General features: G+C 33.7%; 2 protein-coding genes across 2 annotated transcripts; both read left to right on the forward strand.

Moving 5' to 3' along the window:
• The first annotated feature begins 4,456 nt into the window (after positions 1-4,456).
• Rip11 (Rab11 interacting protein) lies at positions 4,457-16,626 on the forward strand. Its single transcript, XM_011052896.2, has 7 exons — positions 4,457-4,866; positions 10,747-10,785; positions 12,424-12,670; positions 13,495-13,870; positions 14,100-14,380; positions 14,751-15,210; positions 15,385-16,626. Exons 1-7 carry the CDS (start codon positions 4,836-4,838, stop codon positions 15,553-15,555), a joined length of 1,605 nt encoding a protein of 534 aa, XP_011051198.1. The 5' UTR covers positions 4,457-4,835; the 3' UTR covers positions 15,556-16,626.
• Positions 16,627-17,787: 1,161 nt separating this feature from the next.
• Positions 17,788-21,444, forward strand: LOC105144166 (dnaJ homolog subfamily C member 2). The gene is made up of 5 exons (XM_011052895.2): positions 17,788-18,103; positions 18,456-18,728; positions 19,036-19,420; positions 19,492-20,596; positions 20,863-21,444. The coding sequence occupies exons 1-5, from the start codon at positions 18,052-18,054 to the stop codon at positions 20,911-20,913; spliced, it is 1,866 nt and encodes a 621-aa protein (XP_011051197.1). The 5' UTR covers positions 17,788-18,051; the 3' UTR covers positions 20,914-21,444.
• Positions 21,445-21,759: the final 315 nt, after the last annotated feature.

A 21,759-nucleotide genomic window follows, 5' to 3' on the forward strand; every position in this document is an offset into this window, starting at 1 on the left:
GTAAAATTACTATTTTCGATAAATTTTTCCTTTTCTTCTTCCTTCTCTTAACTTCCGCTTCTTTGTTATCATTAATTGCACCCTTCGCGTATCTTAATAGCTTATCGAATTGAATGTTTCTTCTCTTCTAACCAAAAGAGATCAATCAGTTTATCTTGATCGAAAAATTTGAATTTGGGAAGTGCCCGTTCGCCGTTCACGACTTTTCGCGCTTGAGTCGCACTTCACAAATTAATTATTCAACACACAAAGTTTATTTAACACATATATACACGATTCACTCGGAGATTAAAGCTTGTCGACATGTTTCTCAAGCACGAGAAGGAGCGTTCTTGTCGTTCGCGCCTTTTCAAACTTGAATCGCACAGTTCGCACTTTACATGTTAATTATTGTTAATACGATCAACAGTTCATTTAACACGTATATACGCGATTCATGTATGCCACTTAGAGATTATGGTTTGTCGACATGTTCCTCAAGGTGAAATACAGAAAAGAAATTCAAACAATGCGCTGACGAACGAAACGAAATAGAACAGAGCAGAAAGTGCACACGACAGCATAAACGTCGATCGAAGATTATCGTGGCATCAGCAGTTACCTCTCACGGCAGCTCTGCAAAGCTCTACGCTCATGAACGTCGGTTACTTATCTGAAACTAAGTTTATTCTGAATATACCGACAGTAGGTCTATTGCTTGATATTTTATAACATTTCTGCATTTAAAAAAAGATGAATTACACAGGCCGACAAAATTTAGGAGGGTTCTTGTACTTTGAACTTTGAAAAATGTTTCCATAAGATTTTGATGCGCTGAAAGCGACTTGTCCGTTTTTTTTTCATTACCTTCCGTTTTTTAAATAATTGCAAAAACAATTTTTTCTAGAAGTAACTTTTTTATTAATTTTTTCCGGCTAAACAAAAATGATACCAAAGTCAGTTTGGTGGCATTTAACTTAGAAATGTTCCAACAATACTAAAAATATTTTTTCGATGCTTATAAATATGTTTTATGCAAACCGCAAACAAAAAATTTTGGAAAAGTCGTAAAAAATCGGAAAAAATTGACAAATTTTGAAATATAAAACCAAATAATTTGAAAAAAAATCGTAAAAATATCTGACAATTTATACTTACAGTATATACTTACAGCTGTATGTTTCTAGTTTAAATTCTTTTTTGAAAAATTAATTTCCGATCATTTGTTCAAAAGTTATTGAATTTAAAGCGCCAAAGCAGCCCGCGCATCACCTACAGTGCGCGATATTCTGTCGAATCTGACACATAGCCATCGAATACAGGAGCGTATTGTGTGTCTTTTTTAGTTACTGATTTCAAATCTGAAATAAAAAAATGTGCAATTCAAAATGGTGAATCCAATATGGAGAATAAGAATTTTTAAAAATTCGTACATGAAAATCGAAATTAATAAAAAAGTTATTTTCGGAAAAAGCTGTTTTTGCAATTATTTAAAAAACGGAAAGTAATGGAAAAAAACGGACGCAAAAAAACGTAGTTGCTTTCAGCGCATCAAAATCCTATGGAAACATCTTTCAAAGTTCAAAGCACAAAAAGCCCCCCCCTCCCCCTTCAATTTTGTCAGCCTGTGTTATTTATTCAGAAGTTAGAGAAAGAGAAAGCGAAATATATTAAATTCATAAAGTACAAATAACGCGACAGACCTAATAGATAATGTTGAAAATCCATAATTCTCACGTATGCTTTAAATTAAATTTTTAGTAATATTAAGAATTTCAGTAATTTCAAAACGCATTCCAATGCGATACAATTTTTAAAAAATGAATAAATGAAATCGAATTCCTTTATTTAATTCTATATTTCGATACGATTTTTATATTGTTTTCTTTCTTATATTCTGACACATTGATTGTTTTGAATATCCCTCGTTCTTCTATTTTATGGGTATAATACAATTTTAATTAAGAAATCAATATATTATTTCAAAAATTTAAAAACAAATTAAAAAGGATTATGAGCCAAGCAAGATTGTCGTGCTATAAATTTAACAATAAAATATAATCTTCATATTAAAAGTACAAACGTTTCGACTCACATTGAGTCATTTTCAATGTATATACGTACATCAAATCAGTCATAAATCTCAAATCTTCGTGGCTAATATAAATGAGCTCTATGTATCCATTTTAATGTATTCTCTCCTCAATTGATTCACAGTTATTTAATGTCTGAGGAGGAAACAAGCATATCGTTAACAAAGAAATAAATCATAATTAAACAATACATGCAATTTAACAGATACATGCAAAAAAAAATTTTAATTGTTTTCCACAATATTGGCAGACATTTTGTCTTGCTCTTACTGAAACACAATGACATGCTGAACGCAATCATGTTTCTCCCAATTCACATTAATTACTGACACACATTCGACAAGTATATACACTGATTCGGCATTTTTTTCCGCGAAACGCAGACAATGGCATGATAATCGAAATGTAAGGGTGTGATGTAATCACGTCGACGTAACACCGTCAATTTAAGTGGACACGATTACATCATGATAAAAAGCGAGTTGTAAAACTCGCAAACTAACAATAAAATAACACGACAATTAAAGTGGGCGAGCCATCGCGTAATAAAGGAAATTCCTCTGTGTGAGATTTAAGTGTCGAAGATTGAATCTAGAATATTAAAGAATTAAATAAGAAAACGTTGCTTTCATGCAGAACCTCATCTTAATGTTAATATTAAATGAAAAGCAATTATATGAAGCGGCATATCACCTTGTCACTTCCGTTCTTTAGTAATCTTTGCGGGCAATCGCGGTTATAATATAAAGCATAATAAAACCGCTTAGTATAGCTTTGTAACTGTAATCATCTTTTCTGATCTTTCCGCAAACAGATAAATAAGCCTAGCGTTGCATTTATTATAAAGCTTATATTAGATCATTTAAAAAGTATCCGCGGTATGTCAAACAGATAACAAAAGAGGAATCGATCGCCGTGTCTGGTCTCAAGTTAGATTATTTTATATTCAAATTTCGATATTACGATTAATGATAAAATCGACATTCGTGGGAATAATTATTAATTAGTGATTGTATTAGCAGTGATTGTGATAATTTTCTGCACTAATCACAATTAATTGCTGCTTGAATCAATTTTATTAATAGAAATATATTAACATCGCGTTGTGATTCGATTAATAAGAATCCGTTTATTGTATCTAGCCACTCGTATCATAAATTTAAGTTAATGAGGATATAACATAAAAATACATTTAGTATATTCAAATATGTCGGAAAAAGCATGAGACAATGGTTAATTTATATAAAATTTCACGTCGGCAATACGATAAAGTGAACTAAATATTAGAATATACAATCATTTATTTGCAAAAATGATTTCTCTTATTCGAGATATCTATAATTCATTAGTTCAAACTTTTAAACATAAATTGAAAGTTTTTAAATAAATAATTTACTATTTAGATTCTAAAACAAATCTGAATTCTAAAAGGAATTAGGAAGTTAATAATCATTGCGTTTATGCGTTAGTATTAATAATGTTCTTATGTTAATAACGATGTTTACTCGCTTTGAGGTCAAAAGTCGCGCTATAGTATTATCATTTATATCATATGTATTATAAAATCCAAAACACACGAAGCGTTTCTCATGATTGTAGCAGATTCTTATCAATGCGATGATCGCAGGCTGCGAATAGGTTAATTAAAGCTTCGTTCAGGATATGGTTAATCACATGTATAAGAGATGAATGAGAAATCTGCAAGTATGAAGGCCAAAGCATGCAATTAAAACTAATGTACATGTATATTTTAATGCTATATTTGCTTGATGCATTTTCTTTTCTTGATACATTGCATACTCAAGGCTGAATCTATAGTAAAGTCACCTATCCAGATGAGAAGAATGTTAATTATAAGATTAATTTAAAGAATAGTAATTATATTATAAAATTTAATTTAAAAAGAATGTTTATTATATTAAAAGATAACGTAATAGCTGCAACTAATAATTATAATGTGGATTCTTTAATTAATATGATTGATTCCTGCTTTTAGTTCCTCACTAAATGTATTGGGTCATCTAAAAAGTATCCGCGGTACTTTGTCACTAGCTATATGACCATCAACACACATCTAGTGACAAAAAACCGCGGATACTTTTTAGATGATCCAATATAAATGAATTATATTAAAAAAAAAACTTTACAGCAGCTACAAACTGTTCCACTAAACGCAGCCATAAATTTTATAATTTAAAAACTCGAATTTTTACGCGCGGTCGGCGCAGTGAAACATCGTGAAGATAGCTGCGCAATGGATCCCGTTCAGTCCACAGTGTCCACCTGGCGCGTCAGTCGCACCGCACCGCGCACGACAGTCGGCGCTGATCGCATTGCGCAGCGACACGCACCTAGCGGTTGTTCGAGTTCGAAGGTGCGGCGCGCGCCGCGATACGTTAGATACGTACAGTGTACACTGTACAGTCGCAGTCGTCGCGAAGCAAGGTAGCGAGGAATGTGGTGAATGTTCGTCTGCCGACGTGATTGGATATTGGACGTGATTCCCGGTTCTCAGAGTGCGGACGTGTAGACTGTTCGAAGTCGAGCAGGCGCGAAGGCTGCGAGCTGCGAGCGAGGCGGTTGACGACCAGTGCGCGAGACACGGCCGCGTGATGCGAACGTTTTCTTCGTAGCGCGTTGCGCCTCGCGAAAGCGTCGTCGTGATCGTCGTCGCGAAGAATCAGACGAGTGCAACGACAGCGAGTCGGCGAGCGCTAGGATTTCGCCTTGCCAGCAGCAGAAAGAAGTCCAGGAAGTCACAAAATGTGGAGCCCGACGCACGTTCAAGTGACAGGTGAGCATGCGATATCGCGACGACGGCCGTCATAACTACGGCATGTATCTCGTCCCTTCCTCTCCTCCCTTTTCGACAGGTGGTCGAATGCGCGGGACGCGCCGCGGAGGAATGCATGCCGTAACTCGATTGTTACATAGTATATATATATGTACGAATACGTATAGATGCATGTTATATACGAGGTTACGTGTCTCTTGCGTTTGTAGAAAACTAGGCGAGCGAAACCCCGCAGCTCGTCATCGCCGTCGCTCAGGAATGTACTCTAGACTATTCGAGCCCTGGATTATCGTGAGACGTAGAAACGGAGCATTACCTTGTATTTGTCACGGTGGATATCTGAACTTTCCAAGCGCATAATCATGCTGACATTAAGAAAAGACTTTTAAAGGAAGAGATAATCATGCTTTTCAATAAGGGACACAGATGACACAGTGTAACACAGTGAATTAAAGATCCCAGAATCTGGCCACGAATAAAGAGTAATTATTTAGCATTGATTGCAATCATTTTCTATCTATTACTGATCTCTAATTCGGTGATGATAAAATCTTATAAGAGAGAAAAGTACATTTAATTTCTCCCCATATCATATAGATATACATATATATATATATATATATATATATACATATATATATACTCTTATTCTAATTTATACTATCTTACTCTATGATTTTAATTAAAGTTATAGAGCGAAACAGTACAAAGCGTGAGATAGTATATATACATGGAGAAATTATATTATATTTATATATATTTTTATCTCTCGACAAAATTACTTGTGGTTAGATTATAGTATCTCTACGGTGAATCATTATATCCTTGTTGTTTGCCAACGTTAAAAACGAAATGATCACTGTGTTACATTATTTCTCTCTTGTTGGAAAGCATCGAAGAACGGATAGAATTTGGTGAATATTGAAAAAAACATGTTCTTCTTTCTTGAAAACAAATAGAGCTTTAGATTAAATAGATTCATTTCTTTCCTCCTGACATTCTAATCTTATCGGCAACGCAAATGATACCGCGATTTAATTGAGAATGCGCTATGAGGGTGGTCTGGTTTATATCTCTCGTTATTTTAAATTGAAAAAAACGCAAAGAGAGTACACGCGCAATGAGATACCCGCTGTGCGATGTGTCATCATGTCATCGTTGGTCACCGTGGTGCACGCGAAACGTGCATTTAAAAACTGCCTGAGAATGCATCGCTCGGAAAACAATTTTCTCTTTTTTCGCATTGCACGCTCACGTCCGACGTATTACATTTCTTTCCTTTAAGAATGGTTTCGTTTAAGAGTCTCCTCTATAACTTTGCCAACTTTGCTTTTAAATTTATTTTTATTATATGAAAAAAAGAATTACATAACCGCATCATGAAATCTTTGTATTCGTTACGCGCCGAATATTTGGATATTTTCCAAGGATAATTTCAAAGGATTATAATCGATATATTAAAAAGACAATTCTAGAGAAAAATTATGAGAAATGTACAAAAATTTAATTGGTGAATTTTTTTAATGTTTTTTTTTGGAGAAAGTGAAATTGTAGATTTTAGAATAGAAATAACAGAATTATAAATCAAAATAAAATTATAGATTCTCTGCCTTAAATTGCACAATTTGCTACAAAGACAAAAGTGCGTCTTGTGGATACTTTCCAAGAATATAATTACATCAACGCTACAAAGCGAATTCTAGAAAGAAACAACTATGTACTAAAGACTATGTACAAAATTATAATAAAAAAATTATAATAAATTTCCAATGTTTTGCACACTTTTTTAGAAAAAATAAAATTATCGATTTTAGAATAGAAATTGTATAGAATTATAGATCAAAATGATAGATTTTCTAAAGTTGGCTTCAAATTTAAATATTGATTCCCATTGATAATGACTCAAAAGAGCACTTTATAAAAAAACATGTTAAGATAATTTGTCACTGTTGATAATTTGTGAAATGATGTTATCTCTGGAGACAAATTAATTGAAGAACTATATTATTTTATATCTTCTTTATATTTCTTTCTCTCATTTCCTTGACTTTTTAAAATTATCGTAAAAGAATCGTAATTATAATAATTTTTTACATAGTTTATAACGATTTTTAATAATAATTTTTTAATAATAATTTTAATAATAATTTCAATTAATTTCAATAGCAATTAAACACGACGCAATCATGTGACTGCATCGTTACACTGCAAATAAACGTTAGCTCGTGGAAATATTCTATTATAAATTGTAACACCTGATATTGTTTTTATCTTGCGTGAAAGAATTTATCGTGTGTTAATTTACATACTAAAATTTACATACTAAAATTTCGAATGGCAAGCATTCGCTCGATATTTCTTGATCATAACATATCCAATGACTCACTTTATGTATTACTATTATTGATATTACTCATCAGCTGATTTTTTAAACACACGTATATCTTCTCTGATAATCTAAATTTAATCTCCTTTCTCCTTGTCTAATTATTATCTCCCCTCTCGATTTTTTTACGATAATTTAATTTGCAGTAATTTATTGTAATCTTTCAACCTTTAGTATGCAGTTTGTGAAGTTTTTAATTGGATTACGTTCACCACACGAATCGATCATGAGATAAGAACCCTGTTACTGAGAGTGCGGTTTAATTCGCGAAAGCATGCTCGCATTTTAGAATTCTTGTCTCCTTAATTAGCGCACGCTAACTTTTACCTTCGGACATTGGCAGGTGTCAAATCGAGAGTATCGTGGCCGAAAATTTCCGTTGTAACGGACACATGTACGGGGGGAAGGAAAGTCGGACATCTGTGTTCAAAACGGTGACGAATCCGGAAAGTTTCCTCAGAGTGATTCAGAGACAACATTCTCCCACGGACTAAAATAAATATTTAAATAAATGTCAAAATAAATGTTTAAAACCCTTATGTAAAGGCATGCACAAACCACAATTGTGAACAAGTTCTTATTTATCGTTTTCAATAGCGTGTGCACTATAAAATTGTAATAGAGAAAAGTAAGTGATTCTTATGCTATATATCGTATTCAATTCGTATGCATATAATTATAAATCCTCGTCTCGCGACTTCTTCGAATGATAAGTTTCGTATACCTTGGTGCACAAAACAGGCAACGCGTGAAAGTATATTTAGCAATTATTTAATCGATGCTCTCTTTTCCTTTATATAAAGTATTTCACAAACTGGATACCTAAACAACAAAATCTTTGAATCTTATGTTCACTCAATTATTATTATTTGTTTATTTGTAAAATATTTTTACAAAATTTACAGAGTTGACACTGAAAAAAAAAATTGTTTATGACTAAATTAATTTAGTTTGTCTTTATTTCTTTTGATGAAGAATGTATGTATTTAAGTCAAACATATTATATCTATTTGACTTAAATACATGAGGAGCAGACTTTCAAAATGCATTTTGTCAAATTTTCAGAAAATGAGAAAGACAGAAAGAAATTACACATACAAGAAAATTATGCACTTTATAGAAAATAACAATATGTCAATCAGTAAGATGTGAAATATTAAACAAAATTGCTTAACAATTGCTAAAAATGTTAAATAAATGCATTTTATTTGTTTCTAGTTAAAAAAAAAACATAATGCACTTGTAAAATGATTATGTTTTTTCGTCATATAAATTAACGATGAAAAAATGCTTTCTGAACATCTCAAAGTAGCTTACAAATCATTCAACACTGAACACTATGCCATTTCTAACTAAAAAAAACGAAATTTTGGACAAAAAATTTTGAAAGTCTGCTCCTCACATATATTCTCCAATGAAATAAATAAAGACAACTTAATTTAGTCAAATAAAGACAAATTAATTTAATAAAAAAGTTTTTTTTTAGTATAAATATTTCTGTAATACAAAATTCCTTAAAGAAAATTCGCGATGGACTCGAAAGATCTAGAAAATCCTTCGAATCAGTCAAGAAATATAATTGCGTGTCGTCGAATTATCGCAATTCGACCACGAGACGCACGAAGCGTTAAAAAATGCCTCTATCAGACTAAACGGTATTTGACTGCGTCTTCGTCTTCGTCGTGGAGAATCCAATCTCGACTCTAATCCGATCGTGAAAGAGGATGCAATGGGAGAGTCAGTTCTCCTGGCTCTTCTCTTTCGGTGCACGAGAAATCGGAGAATATGTTACTTCCTCGTACCTCATACGTCTATTACGGTTCATCGCCATTACGCGTGTGAGAACGAGGAAGTGCCTCCGACAGTTATTCGGTAACGCTTCGTATTATAAGCTAACGGATTACAGTTCGAAGAGAGACAAAGTGCAGTTCTTTCCTTTCTTTTTTATCGCACGCATTTATTTCGTAATCATTTTACGAAATCTTACGGATTATGTAAATTCAGATTTCAAGTTACGCAATGATGCATTTGTAAAGGCCAGTGTCATAATTTAATAACTTAATATTAGGTGTTGGAATTAATTCGTAGCGTTTTACAAGTGATAGGAAGTATTTTCATTAATGTATTTTTTAATGCTCATGTGAAATAAATAACATTCTTTCATTAAAAAACGCTACGAATTAATTCCAACACCTAATACATATTGAAAAATTATATTGATTTAATATCGAAAAAACAAACAAGTAAAATATTTTCTCAACTTTCTGCCTCAATTCCTTATCATCTTAATCTTTTTAGCGCACATAATATATATTTTCTTTTTTTACATCTCGAATAAATGCAAAAGAAAATTCTTCTAGAAGGGACGACCTTCGTTTGTAATGTGGTGAAATTGCCGGAAAATGTCTGAGAATGTTGCAATCGTGTGATTTTTTTCGTGTGTTTAAATTCTGTATTTCGATCAAAGTTTCGCAGAAGTTACACGAAGGCTTAATCAATAAGCTTTTTGATTACAAGCTTCAAAGTCACGATGTACCATTCTCATATATTTAGCGTGCATAATTAAATCACATTATATAAAATTTGATCAAATTCGATCGCTTATTATAGAGTTCTTAATTTTGTTTTTCACATTTTATTTTCGATGTCATAACTTATGTATTATTTATTATTAAAGAGATCTAAAATGGAGAAACTAGAATCTAAAACAGGATCTAACATGCAAACTGAACATTATTTATTTTATTACATACATATTGGGTCATCTAAAAAGTATCCGCGATTTTTAGATGATCCAATATATTACGTTTTTGTTACGAGCTATTTAAAAATATTATTTATACAATAAAATGTTTACTATTTGTTATATTTAAATTGATACTTTTTATAAATTATCTTTATAAATTATGGCGCTAATATTGAAGAAGTAAAAACGACATAAAAATGAAGATCATAAAATAATTGATTTCTCAGAATCACGAAAGGGGCGGTAACTGATATATGTATGATATGTGCAACATAATTTTTTACTCTGATATAAGCGAGAGCGATTATGCACGAAAGCTATATAACGTGAGATTTTCTCGTGCCCACAGGTCATGGAAAGTCGATTGAAAAAAAAAGTAGATGTGCGCGAGAGCTGTTAAAGAAATCTCTGTTTTCACGATGACGTATTACCTCGATTTTACGACATTAATATTTAAATACACGTGATATAAAACGATCGAACATGCGGTATTTTTGCACGTCATCTGCTTATTTATGATTTATTTATGAATATACTATTTATTTATGAATTTATTGTTAACATTAAAAACTCAAATTGAAAGAATAATTTAAATCAAATTATCCATCTAATTGGCAATTTATTTTGTATTTTAACACGTATTAAATAAAAATAATATAAATTATAGTATGCATAAACGACATATCATTTAATATTACTCGATACATATTCTTTATTAGACTGACATTTCATTTTCATTTGTTCACAGTTCAAAGGGCCAAGGACCTACTAACTAAAGGAAAACATAGTGAGTTATACAATTTTATGTACTATTATAATTTGAATACATTTGAAAATGTTTACTCATCTTGATGAGCCTTTTATTTATGAAAATTTATTAAATATATGTAACAAGATATGCGCACATTAAATATATTATCATTTAAAATATGTGAAAATTAGATAAATTATAAAAAGCCTTCAATCTCCTAATGCCTAAAGCATCTTGAACACAATATCTTAAAATCTCTAAATAATTCAGCTGTCATCCGTTTTCTCTCATTGACGCGTGCATCATCACGTTTCTTACTTATCTACACGTTATTCATATGTTTGCGCCAATACTGAGTGACCTCGTATTCCGCGGCTATTTTAGGTCATGAATCATTCGGTTTTCGCTGGCAAGTCATTTAATCTGAGTTTGCAAAACAATACGCAAAAATTTTCGTACGTTGCCATGTTAATTAAATTCAAATTTCGTTCAAGGTGAAATATATATACATATCTCGTTATTTCTCAGCAGAATTAAAGTAATGCCATCACAAACTTTTATTTTACGTATTAAGAAATCGACGTTCTGCTGAAATAAATAACAAAAATATGTCAAGTTTTCTGAAAAGAATTTTTATAAAATTAAGATGCATCACATTTATTTTAATGAACTCAGAGAATACAAAAATAAATAGAAAAATAAATAGAAAGTTTATAAGTTATACGAAGTAAATACAAATCATAAAGTTTATTATTAAATTTTGTCGCTTTGAAGAAAATTAACATAGGAATTTTACAAAATGTATTGTAAATGTTTGATAGGACTTTATTTACAAGTTAGTAATCCACTGCAACCAATATAATGTGTATGTAAGTTATCTTCTCGACCTAATAATCAGTGTAATTGCGCGACGAGTTAATGACTTCCAATGCTCGTCCGCTATACACATATTGTGACATTACTGCTTTTACTAATCATAATGTAAAATAAGCAAATGCAATGTTGCTAACGGAAGAACATACATTATGGTTAATGATAGGTTTGCATCTGTGAAAAGATATATAAATTAGAAGCGCGTCATATGTTGTCGGATTAAATAACATTTCATTATCTGCATGAAAAATAGAATTGAATTACTTCAATTCTATTGTACAATATTACATCAATTTCTACAGAGTTAGGAAGCATTACTTTTTCCGTTACTTTGCCATTACTTTTTATAATAAACATGACGTTGCAATTTTTTATAACTAAATACGTTGTGCCAAGGTTAGAAAAGTCGACTTTTCCAACTTTGACACAATCTTAGCGTTTAGTTATAAAAAATTGCAACGTCATAGCGCTTTCCAACTCTGATTTCTATTTATACCTAAATTAATTTAATTTTATTAATACGCAGCTAATAAATGTGCGCAAACCAGGTAACGCTTTCTTCAGTTAAAATTAAACCGAAATCGGAACTGAATTTTCTCTTTTTTCAATACGAATACTAAATAAACAATCTCTGAAGATGGCAATTCTACAACCAGATCGAGACCAAACGTATTTTCTTACCAAGTGAGATCTTTAATTCCCGTTACACACATCTCATTAATCTCCTGACCTCGCTTCCGGTCAACACCGATCCTCGCCCACGTCACGAAGCAACACACCAAATTGTGAATGTACGTACAGAGACCAACGATTGCTTCGTTACAATCACACTCGGCAAGGAAAAGTACCAGACATCAGTGAAAGAAAAGGCTACCAAGGACGTGGACTGGCACGAGGAATGCGAGCTATTGATTCCAGAGCAAGGAAATACCGCGGAAATCGTCCTCACCGCTCTACATCGCAACTTCCTGGGTGTCGACGAATTTCTTGGCACTGTCAGTATACCACTCTCCAGCTTCGACGTATACGAGAGGCCCAGGAATCGATGGTGTGTTTGCGATAACGTTAATTGTAAATTGCGTTTTATGCAAATCTCTCCCACACCTCCCGCCCACAGAAAAATAACTCGGGAAATAGAACTCGTTGCGTATCACTTATCTCATTAATCATTCACATTCGTCTTGGCATTCTTATAACGTGATGATATAATCGACCATTCGATTCGTGTGGCAATAAGTTTTTGATATGGTCAAATATATAATTGAATTTTTTCTTTTAATATACAGGGTGTTTGGAAATTAGTGATAAATCTGCCGCACAGGGGCAGAATGGACTAAACTGAGAAGAAAAATCATCTACCATTTTTTAATTTTCGCAATAGTTAACAAGATATTAAAATTGCCGAAAAATGATCTTTAATAATTTTTTACTCAAAAATTGCAAGAGACGAAAATTGTTTACTTTCTTTCTCATAGAACTCTAAGAATTTTTTTTCAGAATTTTTCGGAATTTTTTAATATTGTTTCATGTTAGTAAAAATGCAATACTAAAAAGTTAATAAAAAATTCTGGAAAAATTCGTAGAGTTCTATGAGAAGGAAATAAACAATTTAGAGGACTTTTGAAAAACTTGTGAAAAACTTATCACTAATTTCCAAACATTCTGTATAGTAGAGTTTACATTTTTATAATATTTATCTTTATGCTATTCGTTGTTTGCCTCAAAAGATTTGTAACATTTTATAAATTTTTTTTATTGCTAACAAACAAAAAGATTTCAATTATTGGACTTATTAAGATTTAAAATTTGCTTTATAAGCATATACATTTTATCTGTTCTCAATTTGTGATGGAATAAATCCGCTTGTATTAGGTACGCTCTTAACAGTAAACCAGGCAAAGAGAACACGAAGGAGAGAGGCGAGCTCGAAGTGAGGATTGGCTTTATCGTAAAAGCTGGAAGTCTGACCGACCTAAGTAAAAAGGAGCGTCACAAAAGCTCCTTGGGACAATTGTCCACAGCTGCACAGACAATCGGCGGTAGTTTGCTCAGTATCGGCAGTCTTGAAAAACGCAAAGGCCTAAAGAAATTAGCCAAATCAATTGGAAACAAAGTCAAAGGCAAGAGTAAGAATCGGCTCGATGGAAATAATCTGAACGAGAAGGAGGAACGTGAGATCAAAATCACGCGACAAGAACCAGGTGAAGCCGATCCTGGAGTTATCAGTGAAGATGAAGATGAATTCACAGTAAGTAAAAGCAGCGGTATCGTTATACGCTATATACTAGCAGTATATAATGTTAATGAAGAGTGAAAGGAAGATTTGATTAATTTTAGTATATTTTTGGTTTGGTAAATATAATACACATACATATTGAAGATGTATATAAACGTAACGAATTGGACGAATACCAACAATAAATCTGTTCAACAGATTCTGGATATAATTTCTTTAGTTACTTTTTTATCTGTTATAGTTCGATGATTTATCCCACAAAAGTTCGGCCTCATCGCTGAATGCACCCGTCCATCCGGGTGTTAACAGCGGTAATGCTAATGGCATTTCAAATGGCTCGCAGAACAATGTCTTCAGCGAGATGCACACACCACCGGTGCCAATTAACGCCGCTCCGAGCAAACCACCACGGTTTGCTATGAGCGCGTCCACAACAAATCTGTCAAAGGTCGACAATTTAACGAAGGATGACGAATGGGGTTTAAAACTCTATGGCAAGCAGGCGAGCAGCGTGCCTAAAAGGTGAAATGTTTGAAGATGTTTATTTTCAGGAAAATAGGAAAGATAAAGATTAGAAAAGAAACCATAACTCATTTTACAATCCAATAAATATTTAACAAAATTAAAATCATTATAACAGTAATAAAAATATATATAACAAATAGATGGTAATTTTTATGAATTACATTGAAGATGACTTAATGAAGGTTTGTATTTTAAATTACATTATAGCGATTATAGCGATCAAATTTGGAATATAGGTTAATTTTTAATAATTAACAACTAGTTTGGATTCGTAGCTTTTCTCCTTTAACAATTTATTTTCTGTAAATAGATTTATTAAGTAAAATGTATGAGCATGATAAACAATGTTGCATGTTGTACTCGTCAGATGGGACAGCAAACCTAAGATTGTGGTGGACGAACCGAAAGATAACAAACGCGATGTATCGCCTATTCGTTCGACATCACCGATCACATCGAGGTTGAAAGATCTTCCGGAACCTCCCAGTCCCGCGCCGAGGGAAATTCTTCATCCAAGGAACAAAGATGAAAAACTCACTGCGAGCAAAGAGAAACTCGCTGCAAACAAAGAGAAATTTGTAAAGGAAGATAAACCGAAGGATAAGAAAGATGAGAAATATGATCTACGAAATCTCAAAGAGGAAAAACATGTGAAGAAAGACAAGAAAAAAGACAAGGAGAGCAAATTTAAAGACGTTAATGACGAGAATCATCTGTCTTCCGAAAGGATTATTATCGGCGGCGAGGATGCTGTTAAGAATGCTGCAAATTTTAAAAGTCGCCTGCCGCACGAAGTCCTTAACCAATTCGAAGGAAAATCGAGAGAAGTAAATATCGTAAAATTCCTTTGTTTAATTTTTTATTTAAATTTAAGTTCTTATTAATTTTTTATTAAAAAGGAATGTATAATCGTCTTTTTTTTATGAAACAAATTTTTTATTGTAAAACAATTATTTTATTTAATTAAATGTTTTATTTTAAACAAAGCATTTTATTTGCAGGATCTAATAGAACTGGCATTGCAACTGCAGACGCAAGTCACAGAGAAAAACAAGAGACTTACCGATCTGGAGGATTATATCGATTCGTTGCTGTTGCGTGTGATCGAATGTTCTCCGCGATTACTTCAAAATCCATATCAGAGGCGATTATCATCTCCTGGAAATCAGTAAATCGATAATTTGTGATGAAGTTTTTTCTATCTCCACTTGGGTATCATTCTCTTTTAATTCCTTAGTGATACATTTACTAGACATGACTGATAAGTCGCAAGTGGCTATTTGTTATTAACATTGTTCTATGTTCTAATTTATTTTCTTTTATGCATTATAACTTGAAGAAAAAGATAACGTTCTTGTAGCAGCGTTGCGGAATCTATTTCCTGTATTTATTTATGAGTCCCGCGAGAATATAATCGTAGGACAACCAAATGTGTGATAATAAGTAAATAGTAATTCCCTTATTATCAGAAGCTAGTTTATTATCAATACGAACAAAGAATAGGGTGTGGGGTGATGCCAGTTGAAAATAATTTACATTTCGTAATCCCCTGTCTTCCCAGTAAACAAAACTATCGAAGTTTGTCTTGTTCGCGATTGAGATTTCCGTCCAATTGACATTTGTAAGGAAACGTAGCGAACACGACTGTATCTCTCTTTTTTATTATTATCTGTTATAAACATAGGCTACGTTCAGGGAGTGCACTATCAACGCTATTTGTGTCATACTATCCTTGTTTCATGTTTAATGGACGATGAAGATAAAATGACACAAATAGCGCTAATAGCATCTCCCCGAATCCAGCTAGAGATTTCTATATCTAGACTGTCAACTTCGTCTCAATGTTTGAAGGTAACTTAAGACAGCCCAATGTTCAAAGTTCATGTACTCTCACATATAAATTACACAGATAATATTACATAGTGTACTCGTAACACTATGTGTGCATACGTGAACTAAATTAAGGATAAATTTGGAATTAGGTTCATTTCTTTTTATTACATACATACATAGGAATCAGCAGTCTAAATATAGAAGTCTTTAATTATAAGTTATCTATATCTAAAAACATTTTATAGGGTGAGTAAAAGTTCTAAGATGTGGAACTTCGCGAGATAAATACAGGAAAACACGTGCCTTCCATCTTGTACATGTATACACTCACATTAAATCGAACCATGCCTTGTTAATTAAAGCACTGTTTAATTACAAGCATTATTGAATAAAGATGATATATGAATGTTCGATGTGGTACATATGTCACACAATGAATTCCAAATGTTTAAACTAATATGTGATTTATATTTGAGAGAGAGAGAGAGAGAGGGGGGGGAAGAGAGTATTTATAATTAACAAATAATAAATGAATTTCGAATTTTATATTTCCATTTCGCATATATTTCACATTTCGTTGTTTTGATATTAATTTCCATGATAGAAAAATATCTTATGTTAATTAACTGATGTAATATTTATTTATGGCATTCCAATCGTTTCTAATATTTATTGAAGTTATTATTTTTCTTTGTAAAATTGAAATTTTTATAGAGAGGTAGTTCGTTGTATTTGAATAATTTCGAACTTTTATTGCGATTATGAAACAGTGAAACGCGTCGCGTTGAATTGCTTTAAACTTCGCAATATCATCCAGAATCTCCTTTGCTGCATGAAATTGTACCTTAATTTCTGAACGCCGTCCAGGGGCGCGATTCCGTAACAGTCTATACGCCTATCGACAGTTGTCGGTATCGTTCTGTAGATATTTTATATCTATATATTATATATTCGGCCTCACTATGCAAAACTTCCAGAAATGTAATATTTATATCTTCTGCACACTAGACGCGGAAACGCTTGCCGCGCGGCGAAATGAGACACGGTAACCAATGAATACATTAGGAGCTGTAAGCTTATTGGCTACCGCATCACATTTTACAGAAGCCATTATACTTCCGCCGTGCGGCAAAAGTTTGATTGAGTTCAACTTTTGTCGCGCGGTGAAAATTATTTATTTATTACTTCCGAGCAAGCGAGACGTTAATCGGCTATCGCGCCAACTTTCGTCGCGCGTCAAACGTTGCTGCGTTCTGTGTGCAGAAGCCAATACTTTTCAAAAATAAAAGCTCAGTGATCATAATGGCTACGTTCAGCAGAACGTTTATTTTGCAACTGTTGGAAATTTTCTTCGCGCTGATTGGGTTAGTTTTTAGATCAAGAGGAATAGTTTCCTTTCTCATTCAATTGTTGAGTCCACTGAACGCAGCCAATATACAATAGTTGTTTCACTTAGAAGGAGATGCCCAATCAGAATACATATCAGACTGCCAATCAGAAACTCGGAAATCAATGTCGGATCTCTTTATATTGTATTGTATATAGGACTCTAGTGAATCATAGTTCATGGCATAGTTCGTGCAGATTCGTGTTAGTTCGTATTCGAGACTCTCGAGACTATTCGAGAAGCTCGAAATTCTCGAAAGTTTGTCGAATTGCTCGAAAGTTGCAGGTTGCACTGGTTGCAGGCATTCGCCAGTTCGAGTCGAATTTTTCAGATTTATTTGGATTTCGGAATGTATATCTCTACATAACGTGATCGACAAATCCTTCCGCGTGTCCCGTGTGCGGTTTTAGGACTAACTCGACCGGCTCATCACGAAGATCGTACGACGATGACAGACGGCACCGGGAACGAGGACTCCGCAGCATTCGATTCCATATCCGGTAAGCCGTCTATGCGTCTTCGCTGCACACCGGTCTTTTGAGGTTATGATTGATTAAAGATATCAAGAAACAGCGGGGTTTTCGGATGACCTCGCGCATTTCGATAGATTTTTAGTATCGATCAATTAGCTTGATTTGTCTCTTATTACGGTGAAACAATTTCCGATTCACGCAAAGTTCACACAATTTCGTTGAGGTGATCACTTATAAGTATTTGAATTTATATCATATGATCCTAATTTTGCATCTGACAATCTATCTGTGATCTTGTTCACATCTATAACTCACGTTATCTCATCAATTTTTTACAGCTTTTTTTTTCGAAATAAGTCTTGAAACCAATTTATTGCAGATCCAGGCAAGACCAGCACCAGTACAGCGGGTCCAGTAGTTTTATATTCAACTGCACTGGCATGGCGAACCCAATTCCATCGCAGTCTCATACAAGGCAGTGTCTCGGAATCATCAGATGAAGAGGAAGATCTGTCTCAATATCAATTTGAGGACGATCTTGAATACCTTAGGTCATTGGATCCAAGAGACTGGAAGGATCAGGACCATTATGCTGTTCTGGGCATAAAAGATCTTAGACATCGAGCGACCGAAGATATTATCAAAAGAGCTTGTATGTAAAAAATGCTTTATAGAGGAATGTAAACATAAAGCTGATACTAAATTTGTCGTATGACAAATTTCTCAAGCCTGTTGGCTACAGGATAGAAAGATTGGAGAACCTCTCTGTCCTGTCAATTATCAGACTTCATCATACAACATATGTAATATTAATCTAAGGGTCATAGCACAGAAAAATTTAAGCAGTAAGACAATAAGGAAATTAACATGTTTGATTTGTTACTGCTTACATTTTTTGTGACTCTAATTCTGATTTGAAATTGACAATTGATTGGATATATCTAATACATATATTACAGACAAACTGAAAATATTAAAGCATCATCCTGATAAGCGCAAAGCAATGGGCGAGGAAATCCGACCAGACGACGACTACTTCACGTGTATAACTCGTGCTTGGGAAACCCTAGGGAGTCAAGTTAAGAGGCGAAGCTATGATAGTGTTGATCCTTATTTTAATGACAATCTTCCAGATGAGAAGGACTGTCGGAACAATTTTTACGGGGTGTTAGGTAAAGCTTTCAAAGAGAACTCACGATGGTCTATGAAAAAGCCTGTGCCACGATTGGGTGGGCCATTCATGTCACGAGAGAAGGTAGAACAATTCTACTCATTCTGGTACGACTTTGATTCCTGGCGCGAGTATTCGTATCTTGACGAGGAAGACAAGGAGAGTGGTCAAGAGTAAGTACAACAAATCACAAGATTTTCTCGAGAAAAATTGTAAAACAATGTTACAACAAAATTAATTGCAGCCGAGACATGCGGAAATGGATCGAGAAGAAGAACAAAGCCACAAGAGCAAAACGGAAAAAAGAGGAGATGATGCGAATACGCACTTTAGTGGACATGGCTTACAATATAGATCCTAGGATAAAGAAATTCCAGCAAGAGGATAAAGATAAGAAGAATGCTGTGAAGAAGGCAAAGCAGGAGGCAGCAAAGGCTCGACAACAAGAAGAAAAGAGAATAGCACGGGATGCGGCAGAGAAAGAAAGATTAGAGAAAGAGAAAAGAGAATCCGAAGAAAGAGCAAAGCAAGATGCGCTGAAGCAGGAGCGAGAAGTACAAAAGAAGGCATTACGCAAAGAAAGGAAGGCGTTCAGAGATTTTTGCAAGGCAAACGATTATTTTACGAAAAGTTCGGAAGAGAGTCTCCGACACATGGAAAGCGTAGAGAAGATCTGTGAACTGTTTAAGCTTGTGCAGCTAGAAGAGGCGATGAAGAATCTTCAAACTAACGGCAGAGCCGCGTTTCTGAGCATCGTTGAAAAGGCTGAACGAATAATTGAAGCAGAACGCCGTGTAAATGTCATCAATAACGATGCGAGAAACATGCCTGATAAGCAGACCAAAACTTGTACCGCACCCTGGAGCGAGAATGACTTGCAACTTTTAATAAAAGCAGTTAATCTGTTTCCTGCTGGTACTAATCAACGTTGGGAGGTGGTAGCAAATTTCATTAATCAACACAGCACTTCCACCAGTGGAGTTACCCGCGATGCCAAGGAAGTTCTGGCAAAGGCCAAAAGTCTACAATCAACTGACTTTAGCAAATCGAGTTTAAAAGAACAGGCGAATAAGAAAGCTTTCGACAATTTCATTGCTGAGAAAAAGAGCAAGGAAGCTATTGAAGAAAGAATGCCAGCCGTTACGGAGCGTCTAGATCATCCAATTGCGAATGGTGTTGCCGTAGAATCCAAGGAGATGAAAAAAGAATTGGCACCATGGACACCGGGTGAACAAAAACTCTTGGAACAAGCATTGAAAACCTTTCCGACGACGGTTTCAGACAGATGGGATCAGATCGCGGCGTGTATACCTACTAGAACGAAAAAGGAATGTATGAAAAGATATAAGGTAGGCCTAAGAAAAAAATATTATATAATTTATATATTATAGTCACGTAATGCAAGTATATAATCTTGAGTTTTACATAGATATCAAATTAAACATTGTTATGCTTGCATAAAGTTTTTCTTATAAAATGAAAGGGAGAAAGATAAAACGCGATGTATGTTTGAAATAATTAATAATTTAATATCGAGTATTAAGTATGTATTATCAAATATAACTATAAGAATAATGAATTGAGCTAATGCTATGCTTGTTTGTCTTTATTGCAGGAATTAGTTGAGCTCGTGAAGGCAAAGAAAGCGGCGCAGATGACAAAATAATATTAACTGCACGCTAAGCTCGAAATTTTCTTCTAACTTATTGAACTCTAATTCAATTTCTCGATTCCGAAGCAACGGTCATTTCGTTCCTCGAAATGGAATTCTTCTCTAGAGAATTATAAATGAAAATTAAGACTGGAGGACAAAAACTTAGCTTACTTATTGAATGCCAGTTCGCATGTATACTTGTGCCTTGTTATAGCTGATACGTGCACAAATTAGTCGCACGGCATACCAAAAAATTCGACGTACTTTGTTCAGTCGATTTTGTGACGTTTTATTTCTAAGCGTTGTACACTTTGAAGGTACCTTTAAAACCGTGCTTCTACCCGACCATTACTTCCATGAAGATGAAGCTTATGATCTAGAAGAACTCCTGTGTATAGTTTTTTTGGCAACATGAATTTTCGCGGCTGACCTACATTTCATATTGTAAGTACTGTAAAATATAAGAAGAGCTGCTGCCATCGAAGAAAGGCAATGGCCAAAGGAGAACGACGGACTTTATAAATAAACGAGAATGTTTTGAAAGATGCCTATTGGATAAAATTGCTCATCGATAAGTGTTCCCGTAATCCTATTCTGTGAGTACTGATCCTTTTTTATCCTGTTTATATGAATCCTTCATTTGCTATAATTATATGAACGTTTTGAACGAATGGAAGTATTATTTAATCCCAAGTGAAGAAACATATTGTTGCTAAATTTGTAAAATGTTTTTCTTGCGTTTTTATCTTGATTTATGAAAATAATTTCTGTAATATATTTTATAAATCTTACCTATTCTCTCTATACAGGATGTTTGATAAGTAACGATAAAACTCTCGCATAAAAGTAGAGCAGACT

The sequence above is a fragment of the Acromyrmex echinatior genome, chromosome 1 (assembly GCF_024713525.1).
Source record: "Acromyrmex echinatior isolate Ae372 chromosome 1, ASM2471352v2, whole genome shotgun sequence".
Taxonomy (NCBI): Eukaryota; Metazoa; Arthropoda; class Insecta; order Hymenoptera; family Formicidae; genus Acromyrmex; species Acromyrmex echinatior.